This window comes from Schistocerca serialis, chromosome 4, assembly GCF_023864345.2.
Source record: "Schistocerca serialis cubense isolate TAMUIC-IGC-003099 chromosome 4, iqSchSeri2.2, whole genome shotgun sequence".
NCBI classification, from domain to species: Eukaryota; Metazoa; Arthropoda; class Insecta; order Orthoptera; family Acrididae; genus Schistocerca; species Schistocerca serialis.
Genome location: NC_064641.1, coordinates 148,835,080 through 148,849,782, shown reverse-complemented (window position 1 = coordinate 148,849,782; position 14,703 = coordinate 148,835,080). Strand labels below are relative to the sequence as shown.

Below are 14,703 nucleotides of genomic sequence, written 5' to 3'. Positions count from 1 at the left end.
CAGCACCTGACAGAATTCGATAGGTGCCTCATTTTGCAGCCACACTAGAGAATTCTTTGAATAGGTTGCTGATAACACCACAATACGAACGGCTGCGTTTAGTGTGATACAGTGATCGGGATGCGTCGACTCCTCATGAATGCTGTCGCACAGTTTTCAGTGATATGCACTACCTGGGGATCATCATCGCTGGGTATAGTACCGATCTGGAGAGAGAAACCATTGTTTCAATATTTTGGAGCCGCACAGGAGTGTTACTCTAGGCGTCATGGTGCACAGCTCATCGGGTATGATTTCGGATCACGGCTGGCAGTGATTGAAGGAACTCTAACTGCACTTTGGTATGACATGGACATTATGATACGGACATACTGCGTCCTTATGCGACACCTCTACTATGATAATAGCGCGGTACCATTTTTCAACAGAACAATGCTCGTGGAACTGCGTGGCATTGGACTTTAGAAATTTTCTTTCCGTCATGTACTGGGGAATACCTGCAATCCTAGGAATGTCCCAATCCCGTAAGCCAATCTTTTACGCCTTGCTCACCATCCATTTACAAGGATTAGGGGAAATGGTCCCATGATATCTAGACCCATCAAAAGCCTCCTTTCTTCAGATAACTCTGGCTCTCTCAGTCACAAGCCTATAAGCCAACCTTGTGTGCCTTGCTCACCATTCGCTTACAAGGATTAGGGGAAACGGTCCCATGATATCTAGACTGAATAAAAGCCTCCTTTCCTCAGATAACAGATACCAACTCTCGCATTCACAGTAACAATCAGGACGAGCACCAAAGTCGGACAAGGAAATGTTATGGTATGTGCTTATATTAATATAAACTGTTACTGAGTGTGCATCATAATTCGACACTGGTATGGTAGTAAGTTCTTCACACCTGTATGCACTTTTAAATGTGGAGTTCACTGCTTCTGATTTCTTTCCTTTGTGCCCAAGTCGCACACTAGTCTGACGGATGCAGGTCTGTGTGCAAGGACATTGCATCAGCTAATTGACTTCATATTACGTAAACCGAAAGTGTAGGGGGGAGGGGGGAGCTAAAGGAAAGGAAAGGGAAGGAACTATTGATGTAAGCTGCATCGAGACTTTATATGGAATCAGAGGCGAAGACTGAAAGTATATGATGGACCGGGACTCGAACCCGTGATTTCCTGCTTATTATGCAGGTGTCTTGACCACTGCGCCATCCTGACACAGTGTTAATCGCAACTGCACTGAATGTTTCGGCACGTCTCCCGGTCGAAGCACATTCACGTCCAGCGCCACCTATCCGCAGTCCCGATCCAGATCCTTCATGCTGGTAACTCTGATATTCCTGCAGGATGTCGAGCGTGATTGTGCAACCACGCTGAAGATAGTTGGTTCATTGCCCATCGAGGCGAATCAATTGTACGAATGTGTTGTGTCAGTTCTTTCGGACATGCATTCATATAACTAACTGACTTCATATAGAAACGAAACTCCTCCCGTTTTTCGCTGGCATCTAATTTTGTTCCGCGCAACCGCAACAGTCACAGGTTCGAATCCTGCCTCGGGCATGGATGCGTGTGATGTCCTTAGGTTGGTTAGGTTTAAGTAGCTCTAAGTTCTAGGGGACTGATGACCTCAGAAGTTAAGTCTCATAGTGCTCAGACCCATTTGAACCATTTTGAACCATCTAATTTTGTTTTTATTTCTACATATCGGTTTCCTAGCTTAAAAATATTTTTTTTTTGTTTTCCTGCGACCCTTAGTAACGTTATGTATTTATTGTGGACCTTTCTATGTGTATGTTCAGTATTGCGGAATATTACTGGATATATCATATCTGCAAAATTTGCTGAATTATTGGAGATCTCCTTTACTGAGGATGGAGAAAATGTAGGGGGCCAATAACCATCCTAACTGTAGGAATGTAGCACGGGAGATCCCCAGAACTGCTAACTCTCCTCATCAGATTCTGTTTATTGCCAACGTCACACTTTTCCAAAGCCCTAAACGTGAGGCCGTTCAATACTGCTCGTTCCCAGTAGAGCTCTGCTGCACAAGCGGTTCTCTTCTCACAACGCAACGAATGAGGAGGGTCATGCGTAACTTCTTATTCTCTTTTTAAAGTCCCCATTAGGTTCCTGTTAAATTCTTCGTTCATTCAGAGATACACGCTGTTTTTCCAGTATATGATGTATTGTTATGAGGAAGAAAACTCACTCGTATTTCTTATTTTGAATATGACGTGAGCGTGTAGAGGTTGTTTCTATCGCAAACGCTCACAAAACTATAAATTGCACAAGTCTTATATTACGTTGAGACTTAAGAGTAATGCACTATTTTTAGTATTAACACTCTTTATTTGTATGTTTACTCATCGTATATACTTAAAATTTTTAGATGTCTCAGAAACATTTTCATAAGTGCTTTCTCATTTTTTTTTTTTTTTTTCAAATTAAGACTAAATGTGCAGTATGTCAGCCGTCTAACAGCTTACAAGCAATGACTGCACTGAAGTGGCAAACTGAACTGATTCAACAGAAATGATGCCTTTTGTGTCGGTCTCATAGTACACGTAAAACAAGATTCTTCTAGAAAAATCCCAAATGTTCTATTCTTATAATTACCTAACAGTATCGTTTCTGTCACTAATAATAAAAACAGTTTTAATGAACTTTTTTAGTAATGAAAAATTTCTTGGAAGTATAACAGAAACAGAAGTTATTTATATAGTCATCAAAATCAATTAAATAATTTTAAAAATCAAATAATGTATAAGTGGCGTTTGTCGTGTGTGGTAATACATCAACCGCAAGAAATAAAAATAAACACGAGACTTCGTGTGCTTTATGGTGAAATTTGTACGATAATTAATTTACATGACAGAACGTTATAAAACAGAAGTACGGAAAACTATTACTACGCAATGGGCCAACTTTAAATGAAACAGAATTTTGAAGGCGCACTAAAGCATTACGTAGCTGTCGAAAGACATGAATATCATACTTTTAATCCGAAAATGGCGTAAACATGACTCAAAATAAAGTGGTATTGCAGACCTTCGTTATCTCAAGACGTCACCGTATGGCTTGGTTTGTTATAATGTTCTTTTAATGTGTATTTTTCTGTGACTCCTTTAGGAAAACGTTTAGCACTTACTGTTATCCAATGACCTGCATTCGCAGAAATATTGGCCAACCTTCTGTTATTTATATGAAGCTCACAGGAGAAGCTACGTGAGTTCTTTATGCGGTAAACTGAGAACGACGCACCAGCACATAACTATATTGAGATCAATGCTAATGTCATTCTGATGGCGTTGCAGTCCATTACTATAAGAAGTAGCCAACCTAACAGCAAGTGACACGTCAATACTGGTTTGACCCGGCAAATCTATTTTCACATACCATGACGTTATCAGGAGAAACAAAACTGACTTTCTACGGATCGGAGCGTGAAATGTCAGATCCCTTAATCTGACAGGTAGGTGGCAGCTAGGTTAAAAAATTTATAAAAGGAAATGGATTGGTTGAAGCTGGGTATAGTGGGAATTAATGAAGTTCGGTGGCGGGAGGAACAGGTTACCTGGACAGGCGAATACAGGGTTATAAATACAAAATCAAATTTCGATAACACAGGTGTAGGTTTAATTACAAATAAGAAAATAGAAATGGACATAAGCTACTATGAGGAGCATAGTGAACGCATTATTGTAGCCAAGATAGACACAAAGCCGACATCCACCACAGTGATACAAATTTATATCCGAATTGGCTTCACAGATGATGAAGAGAGTGAAGAAATGTATAATGAAATAGAAAATATTATCCAGATAGTTAAAGGAGACGAATTTTTTATATCGATTGGGAACTGGAATTTGATACTAGGAAACTGGAGAGAAAGAAAAACAGCATGGGAATGTGGACTGGGGGAAATCAATGAAAGAGAAAGCCTTGTGATAGAATTCTGTACAGAGCATAATTTAATCATCGTGACACTTGGTTTAAGAATCATGAAAGAAGGCTGTATACGTGAAGAGGCCTGGAGACACTGAAAGGTTTCAGGTTGATTATGTTATGGTGATACAGATATTTAGGAACCAGATTTTAAATTGTAAGACAGATTGTAAATTGTAAGACTCTGGCCACAATTTATTGGTCGTGAACTGTAGATTAAAATTGAAAATATTGCAAACGGGTAGGAAATTAAGGAGATGGAACCTAGATGAACTGAAAGAATGAGAGACTGTTGCGAGTTTCAGAGAAAGAGTCAGGGAAAGATTGACAAGAACAGGGGAAAGGGCAGGCCGGAGTGGCCGAGCGGTTCTAGGCGCTACAGTCTGGAACCGCGCGACTGATACGGTCGCAGGTTCGAATCCTGCCTCGGGCATGGATGTGTATGATGTCCTTAGGTTAGTTAGCTTTAAGTAGTTCTCAATTCTAGGAGACTGATGACCTCAGCAGTTAAGTTCCATAGTGCTCAGAGCCATTTGAACTATTTTTGAAGAAAATCCACGTATTTGAAAGCCCAGCGATGTTTATTCAGCCGATCGAAATGACTTGTCCATACAAGTTGTTTGATTATCATCAGGCGCAAAGTATTTGGATTGTTGTAGACATCCACTACAGAGTTATACCGGATCGTGTAATCGCCAACAATCTCATCTCGTATCGGGCCATAGATCTTCCTTAAGACTTTCTGGTCGGAAACGAGAAGACTATGTAATTCTTTTTTTTTTTTTTCGAACACTCCGCGTTTTTCAGCCATACGGGTTGGGTCAGTGTTTAGTACAGCTGGAACATGAAAATTATTAAGAGAGAGTGCGATTTCAAAACCTGACTTGAGACTGAAGTAAGATCAGGTTACGGCTTCGATCGTTGCTTTGACCTCTGCCTCATACTAAACGCATATAGGGTTTAACACATCAGGCTACAAATATTACAATTATTCAGCAGATGAGCTATGGATTCCTTTTCGCAACATGCTGGCGTAGAAGGCACCTCTTAACATCTAAAATTGACATTTATCGTCATTACTTCAAACTGCAAGGCTACAGTATTAGTGGTGTAGTGCTTCTACGTCTAGATCTAAACACATATTCCGCAAGTCACCGTACGGTGCGTGGCAGGGGTATCCTGTGCAGCTACTAGTGATTCCCTTTCCTATTCCACTACAAATAGAACGAGGGAAAAAGGACTGTTTATACGCATCCGTATTAGCATTAATTTCTCGTATCTTATGTTCGTGGTCCTTGGACGAAATGTATATTAGCGGCAGTAGAATCGTTCTGCAGTCAAATTAAGCTTCAGATACCGGTTCTCTAATTTTTTATCAACAGCGTTCCTCGAAAAGAATGTAACCTTCCCTCCAGGGATTACCGTTTGAGATCCCGAAGCATCTCGTAACACTTGCGTGTTGCTCGAAGCTACCGGTAACAAATTTAACAACCCGCCTCTGAAATGCTCTAATGTCTTCCTTTAATCCGATCTGGTACGGATCCAAAGCACTCGAAATGTGGTCAAGAGTATGTGACACTAGCCTCCTATATGCGGTCTCCTTTACTGATGAACCGCACTTTCCCAAAATTCTCCCAATAAACCGAAGTCGACTATTCGCCTTCTCTATCACAATCCTCACATGCTCATTCCATTTCACGTCGCTGTGAACGTGACTGTATGAAGCACGACACTTCTCTTGGTGTTTTCAAACATCATGGGTATGTTTACCCTACTCATCCGCATTAACTTGCAATTTTCTACATTTAGACATAGCTGCCATTCATCATACCAACTATAATTTTTTTCTAATTCATCTTGTATACTCCAGCAGTCACTCAGCTTCATCACTTCCTGTACACCACAGCATCATTGGCAAAAAACCGCAGATTTCTGCCCACCCTGTCTGCCAAACCATTTATGTATATAGAAAATGCTATTGGTCCTATTACAGTGCCCTAGGGCACACCTGACGACACCCCTGCCTCTGATGAACACTTGCCGTCGAGCACAACATACTGGGTTCTGTTACTTGAAACGTCTTCGAGCCACCCACATATCTGATAACCGATTCCATATGCTCGTACCTTCCTTAACAGCCTGCAGTGGAGCACAGCGTCAAATTCTTTGTGAAACTCTAGAAATATGCGATCTGCTTGTTGCTCTTCATCCATAGTTTTCAGAGTATCATGTGACAAAAAGGGCAAGTTGATTTTCACAGGAGCGATGCTTTCTAAAACAGTGCTGATTTGTACACATAAGCTTCTCGGACTTAAAACTTTTTTTTATATATAAGCTGAGAATAAGTTCAAGGATTCTGCTCAAACCGACGTTAGGTACAATGGTCTGTGACTTTGAAGGTTCGCTCTTTCACCCTTTAACCATGCTTGAAACAGTCATGTCGATGAAATATCTAGGCGTAACGTTGCTAAGTAACACGAAATGAGGACGGTAGCAGGGAAGGCCAATGGTCGACTTCGGTTTATTGGCTGACTTTTAGGAAAGTATACCGCGTTTACAAAGGATATCGCATAGAGAACGCTAGTGCGACTCGTGTTTTAGTACTGCTCAAGTGCTTGGGATCCCTATCAGGTGGAATTAAAGGAAGACGTCGAAGCAGTTCAGGGGCGCACTGCTAGATCTGTTACTGCTGTGTTCGAGCAAAATAGGAATATTATGGAGATGCTTCGTGAACTGATATGGGAACGCATGGAAGAAAGAGGATGTTCTTTACACGAAACACTACTAAGAAAATGTAGAAAACTGGTGTCTGCAGCTGACTACAGAACTATTCTAGTGCTGCCAGTATACATTTCGTAGAAGGACCACGAAGATACGAAAAGATAAATTAAGATTCGTGCGGAGATATATAGTAATGGCTTCTCCCTTGCCTCTTTTGAGAGTAGAGTAGGAAAGTAAACGACGAAATGGTGCAAAGTACTCTCCGCCATGTACCATACGGCAGTCTGCGGAATATGTATCTAGATGTAGGCGTAGATTAAATGGTGAAGTTCATCTACGCTACAGAGAAACAACATATGAAATCAACCAATCGAAGATAATTCATACATATTATATTGACGTATATTGCATCTAAATTGTTTCAGTTTAAGAGACTGACAACATCGTTTAGAACTGGTAAGAACTCTTTTGAAGATATGATATACCTCGATTACCTAGAAATTCTTAATTTATCGCTATCCCGATTAACAATGAAGGATTTTAGAGAGATTTGGAGATTTGTGGTAAGTTCCTGTGGGACCAAACTGCTGAATCATCGGTCCCTAGGCTTACACATTACTTGATCTAAGTTAAAGTAAGTTACACGAAGGACAACACACATACCGAGGGAGAACTCGAACCTCCGACGGGGGAAACCGCACGAACCGTGGCAAGGCGCTTGAGACCACGCGGCTACTCCGCGCGGCAGGATTTTAGATCACTAATATATACAATACTCAATACTCTAACGTAAGTTGAAGAAGTGCCGTATTTCATAATGACTGTTTGTGCAGATTTTGTTCAGACTGTGTCAAAAGCTGTCACAAATTTTGCGTTCCAGAGAAAACGGTAACTCATAGTCGTAGCTCTATGGTATGATCCGCAAAGGGTGATTCTTTACATAGGCTCCAACTTTTTCTGAAGCCTGCTGGTCTTTATGGTTCACTGCCTGTTTTTTAAGCTGTTGGTGATAATTTTAATGAATACTATGCACAGTAAGCAGTGAAGGCCAATTTGTCTACAGGTTTTATGACTTTGAGTGGATGTGGGAGGACACAATGAAAATTTGGTAACAGAATAAAAATAAAACAATAAGAGATGGAAGTGAAAACGAAAACTTACATTTCCCAGACGTCATTTTTAACCAGTTAAGATAATAGATACAAACTTAACTGTGGAAATTTGTGACACCATGCGGTATGAAGCCACTTAAGTACGTCTCGTGCTGTGACATATGCATGGACGGCTGCACAACGCCTGGGACAAAGGATAGTCGAGTAGAAATGAAGTAACAAACTAGGCGACAGGTTTGGGCTCCTTTGATGGTCAGCAACCCGCTAGCGTTTCCGTGATTTACATATCAATTTTATTTCGAAGTATCTAGAATTTCAACTGCGAATTGAGGCATAAGAGAAAATTCAAAGAAGAAAGAAACGCTGTAACAATAATTAACAACATACAGGGGAACCGAAATCTCTAAACAGATTTCTGCTGCCGTCACCTCGAGAGGATTTGATAATTTGTTCAAGATGACGACAACAGTTAAAAAAATGCAAGTTCGAAATGAGGGCCTTCGTGTTCATGAGACAGGAAGGAAAGCTCACCGTTCCACTGGCTCGGATGGTGCCAGGGCAGTCTACATCTGGGCAGAAAGAAGAGGCCCAGCAGGCTAGAACTAGCTGCTTGCCCGCCCATCACGCTTTTTGGGGGATGTCCGTTCTTCTTCAAATGGACTCCCTGCTGCGATATTTATTACGGCAGTATCCACTGCCTCAGAGGAGTTCAAACGCCTCGCATCCTACCCGTGTCCATTCTTTCCGCGTTAATTCTCTGTGACGATTTTCTGAAAGTTCGGCGTACTCTCCAACAGTACTAAATTGTTGTTTGACTCTATATCTACACCTGGACACGTCCTACCATTCAGTATCTGATTTCTGGATATCTGTCTCACCATGACGTACCCATCTGTTTTAGTCCACGCAAATTCCCGTAGCTGGTAGATGCGCGGTCGGCAGGGCACGTGCGCGTAGAATGGTAGTGGTGGGGATTATGGGAAATACCGAGGGCTGGAGGGGAAGTGCCGTTCTAAACGGAAGCCTGAGCTCCAATTTTTTTGTGAATATTAAGTGGAGCCACTTCACATATACATTTGCATTGTGACCACACAAAAAGACCTGTCACCTCTGCTTTGGGTAGAATCTAAAAAAGAATTCCGCTGAAAATGCAGGGATTTATTGTCCAGTGGCCTGTTAACCATTTGTAACTTTCAGAGAAGCATCAAAAGTGGCGGATTTTGAGTAAAAACCCACGCATTAATTTGTTGCCATGTTAAAATTTGCTTTTTGTGCCAAAACACAGTACAATGTACGTAATCTAAACTCATTAACATGTTGAGCAGAGACAGTTGTGAGAGAATTCTGAGACAGTAGTTTATTAAGTTTGTTAAGTGAAGAACTGCGGAACTGTAAGGTCAGTAGTTTATGAAAAGGCAGATCCTGGGTGCAAAAGGCCGGCCGGAGTGGCCGGGCGGTTCTGGGCGCTACAGTCTGGAACCGCGCTACCGTTACGGTCGCAGGTTGGAATCCTGCCTCGGGCATGGATGTGTGTGATGTCCTTAGGTTAGTTAGGTTTAAGTAGTCCTAAGTTCTAGGAGAGTAATGACCTCAGAAGTTAAGTCCCATAGTGCTCAGAGCCATTTTTGGGTGTAAAAATAAATGTGTAATGTCTCAATTCTTTTGTTTGTAAACCCATAGAATTTCTCATTTCACGATCTACTGATGGCGCATAAAAATTAAATTTTTCATTAAAAAAGACTGTAGTTAGTGGAAGAACACGGTAGATAATGAAGTTTCGCATAGTAAAAATGTGGCAAAATACTCTGTTTTTTGTGTGTTGACCATTTGCCAAAATCTCTTTTCGATATCTCAACTCGTTTATGAAATATGAGGAATACTATGCATATTTCACTCTGATTTTATTGCTGGCGTGGCGCCATCGCGAATGAGTGTGCTAGATCAATTTTTGCGTGATCAGTGACAGAAACTTCCACCAAGTCTAAAGAACCCAGGCTTCCGTGCATTTTTTTGTTTTGGTTGATCTCATTTTGTTCGTTAATGTTCGTTGTATTCGTTTGGGGCGGACGTTCCATGACGGTTGTTTAAGTACATCGTTGGTCCATTAACTCAGTTTTTTAATTAAGAGGGCTGCTTACCCTCTGACCGAACACGTGGAGCTACCGTGCCTAGAATATTAGGCAGGAATGCTAGCTACTACACCAGTACAGCAATGGCATAATGGCCAGCATGGCTGTGTTCAAGTCCTGGCTGTGGCACAAATTTTAAATCCTTTCTTCAGCTTCCAACATTATCACAGGTAAAGATGAGACTCAAATGTCTCAAAGAAAATTTAATTATAGTACCTATAAATCACCTACACCTGAGATACTGGATCTCCCCATAATGTCCAATGTTGGGGTGGTATTCCAATTCCACCGTGCCTCGGCAATAGTGGTGATCTAAGAAGGGGAAAATGAGCGGGAGAAAAGTGCCACAGTGGTGTAATGGCTAGCATTCCTTTCTTAAAACCAAGGAGGCAAGGGTTCAAGTCCCAGCCGTCGCACAAATTTTAATTAACTTCTTCAGCTTCCATCATTACTACGCTGATTGACGCTGTTAACAAACTGTTGCAGGTTACATATCGACGGAGGAGTTCTCAGACGCGTGTTCACTGCTGAGCGAACACCTGCAGAACCCCATCTCGTCCGAGCAACTGCTCGACATCTGCCGCTCCATGGACATCAACAAGGACGGCCTGGTCGACCTGAACGAGTTCCTCGAGACCTTCCGGCTGGTGGACATGGACCGCGACGAGGGCGACGACGACGAGTACGAGTCCCCAGAGGAGAGCACCCCGCGCGCAGAGTGAACACAGAACACAGAACACAGCGACACCACTGGCGACAGCCAGCCGCGGCGCTCTCTGATCAGGTGTAAGAACGCGTCAAGGGGGTAGTGCGACCGTGGTATCTCGCAACGGCGTCGGACATCCGTGCCGAACGGTGTGGCTATAAACCCCAGCAAAGTGTTCCAGAAGCTGATCTCAAGATGATTTAGAAGTTTCAGCGTTGCGCGATCTCACAATTCATGTTTCGTCCATCACGTTCAGAGATGCAGGATGAACATCGCTACATGAATTTCCTCAGCATCAAATAAGGAAGTGATATCATACCGATACTACCCTTCACAATACTTGTTCCGTATCGTATCATATGGGTAGTAACCTACACAATGCTTGTTCCATTTATACTGAAGGCACAATTTTAACCAAACGTAGTAGAACTTCCTTATAAATGCATTGTGCAGCAGTGTTTCAAGTAAATCGAACGGTACAGGACAGTGAAAATATAAATAAAAATCCATTATACATCGCGAAGTTTAACTGGAATGGTACTTGTCTCTGATGGTGAACTTATCGAGGTTCTAAATGCAGAGCGTCGTGTCGACGTACATAGATGTATATAATTTTATTTTGTCGCAACTCTCTTCAAACGAACCCTAGTTTATTATTTTGCGGAACAGGACTGCAGAATGGACAGTGAAAACCTTAATAGATGTAGTGAATCTACCCGAATAACCAGTTGTTCTTCGTTCAGTTTGCTCAGTGTGTTAATTCTTTTTTTAAGCACCTGTCAGTGTGCGAAACTGATAAAATTACGCGAGTGGTGAATATAAGTATTCAATACTCCCAACGAACTTTTCCAAGCATTGTCTACCAAATAACCAAATAATGAAGGCGGAGAAGCATTACCGATGTGATAAGCGTATATGGCCTCAGAAATCACGTATGTTGTACTCTGTGTACTCTCGTTTGAAATCCTTCTTTGAAGAAGGAAGCGTTTTTGGAGATTAGTGGGAAAAAATCGTCCCACAGATGAAGACAGTTTTATTTACGACAGAGAAAGAAATGTGTCTGTGTTACAGTAAGAACAGCGAGTTACTCTTTCGAAATCTATGCGAGACATACAACAGGTTTTTCAAGTTTCCCTCAATTCCTTGCTGTAACATTCAAGAGCACCCAGAAACGAAAATTTCCTAAACGTGTGACTAAAATTTCACCACTAATGTTCATAAACAACAGTGAAGGTGGTCATTACTTTTTCGTTCCTTCCGCAGTACAATGTAAAACCGTCACATATTATATATCTCGGGTGTGTGTTTGGTGATAAAGCACTACGTTAACCAGTTCGAATTTTCAGTAGCAGAATAATATCTAGTCTAAGAAGAATGCCGAAAATGCTGGCTGTTTTGTACAATCCCTACATGATATACATGTCTGTGTAGTGTACGAGGAACACACTATAATAGTGTTATAAAAGACTATGTGTAACAGGTTTTGTTAAATGAAAAGTGTTTGTCACTACCGAGGCCAGACTGGATACCTCGTTCTCTTCAGGATTGTAACATCATCCCACAAAAACCCCTGCCATTATGGCGTGGTCGGTATGCTAAGAAGAAATAATTTACTGTTATGGGTTTTCTATGAACTTTTCAAGAGTTAATTATTTTTCATTTTTTCTCACTCTCTCCTATTAGAGTTCTAGACATTCTACAGTAGAGTAATTATCCTATGTGTGGTGGAAAATCGGAAAGCAGAGTTTACTTTGGATATTGTAACGAGAAGATCAGTAAAGTAGGACTTTTCTAAAGTATTTTTAAAGGAGACGATGTAGCATTCTGATATGAGTGTGTTATATATTTAACTATAAATACAATGAAACCTTGGCATCCTTCTATGTTCAAACGGTGCTACTTATTTACTGGGAATTATGCTATCCAGCTTCTTCCCCACAGAGGAATGTAGATACATACACACTCACAAGGAAACAAGTTAAGCATCCACAAGTAATTATGGAAACATCAATGTAGACGATGTAATACCATTTTTGTAGAGCTGCAAATTACATTAAACGATCAGCGGAGTTGCCAATACGAGTATACGGTTAGTTCCACGTCGGTAGGATGTGGAATTCTGTGGGCCTCGGCGCCATACATCGAGAATTTTCAGATAAACTCATAAAATCTTTGTATGAGTGTTGTAGCAAGCGGTTCTAAATATTTTGGATATCACCATTTGATTCGAGTATGGGGGCAAGCTCAAACCAAATGTGGTCGAAAGCAGATGCTCTTTTCAGTAGCGTGAGTGTTTTAGCATTGAGCAAACAGCAGACATACGTGTGTGTTGAGTGTGCAGAGAGCTGTATTACGGAAATACTGTGCCAGAACTTTGTCTCACAACTGTTGATACATGGGGTAACAGGACTTTCTTCGTGGTGCTGGTGCTGTCTTGCAGTCGTATCACATAGTATTCCCTTTCATTCTGTCAAAACAGTGCCTATGTAATACTTCCAAAAATTGAGACATTACTGCCCTCCCTCTTTCTTCATGCTATGCCCTATCACTCCCTCAACTGTGCCAAAACATTCGCACATACTGCTTCCTTCGTCGTTGAACTAAGTCATTATCGAACATTATGAGACAGAACGTTGCGTTGTAGTGATTCTGAATGATGTTGATACTCCCCTCTATCTCAGAAACGACAATTATTGAGTGATATAAAGTATGGTGATTTCACCAACATGTAGTCGCATGTAACAGTATATATATCTCCGCCTTCTCATCTTCAAATTCCGCATGAAATCAATGTGACGACAGAACGAGAAAATTCTTGAATTTTTACGAACCGACGGACCAAGATTCACTCATTCTAAGCATGATTCTCTTTATGCAGACTCAACGTGATTATTCCACTATGTAACATCTTGTAACATCTCATCTATGCTTTAGAAGTGGACGGTTCTTCGAGTACCACCGTCCTTTACCAGCTGTTTCAGTTCGTATCGTGTGATTAAAGCACAAATACATTCAGTTGCAAATTCTTAATACCACAGATATATACTGCGTGCAGTCATGTCCTAACCCATTCCACTATGCTTGAAAATGACAGTATGTGACGACTGCGGTCGCAATAAATGTTTTTAACAGCCATATGTGGAGTAACCACATTCGGTCACTACTTATAGGCTTGGGCCCAGTTCTTAACAACACATCGTAGATACCTAATTATACGGAATGACTACATTAAGTAAGTATATTAAGCTTGTGGACTCAGTCCTCCTCTAAATACCGCAGATACGATATGGTACTGAAGATGATTACGGATTAGTGACATATGTGGACCATTCCTGTTTGGTGCTCAACTTCTTCGTCTGTGAGAGGGTGTGTTTATAAGAGACGCTAATAAGAGGTTTGTTAAAAGTTACACCATTTCGATTTTAAGATTAAAAAGTTCAATTATGCCTACAATAAGTTTAAAAGTATATGAACGATGTTCCGTATTGGTGCAGAAGAGTATGTTACAAGACCATTCAAGTTTCCAAGGAGTTTGCTCTTTTACCGAATGCACCTCGCTAGTCAGCACTTCTTTTCTCATTGCCTTCTGATCAGAACTAAATTGTTATTATAATGGAAATGACTGTAACAACATAATTAGCGAAAATTTCAATTTACTGTTATTGTAAATGTAAGTGGCAACATGTTTTTAAACTTTTATCTCTAGTATGTTTTACGAAAAAATGCAAATAGAGAAAGATGCGCTGTCTGATTCAGATAACTTGGCTATATGTGCAGAACCTTGTTACTGGATTACTTGTGTGACCAAAGGCAACATTTCCATTGAAATCCTTTTATATCATATTTAGGTGTAGTTAATTTTGGCTGTGTATTATATTTGTGTGCTATTTATGACTCCAAATGTGACTAGGTGGTCTATGAAATAATGTCTCAAAAGAAAGTCGAAAAAGTACATGCCAGGCGTGTATGTTGAACAGCGGCAGTTTCTTACAATTATGAGGACAATGCGGGTACAAATTACTCATTAATATATTCGTATACACCTATAGCATGTACAGATACATATATATAATATTATGTGGTAGCAA

General features: G+C 40.8%; 1 protein-coding gene across 1 annotated transcript in view; it reads left to right on the top strand.

Annotated features, from left to right (window-relative positions):
• The window catches only part of LOC126473757 (serine/threonine-protein phosphatase rdgC), a 1,849,640-nt gene extending 1,837,293 nt beyond the window's left edge, over window positions 1–12,347 (top strand). The window contains exon 16 of the mRNA XM_050101014.1: window positions 10,396–12,347. Coding sequence (XP_049956971.1) covers window positions 10,396–10,631 — 236 coding nt within the window. The 3' untranslated portion in view covers window positions 10,632–12,347. The remainder of the gene's footprint in view (window positions 1–10,395) is intronic.
• Window positions 12,348–14,703: the final 2,356 nt, after the last annotated feature.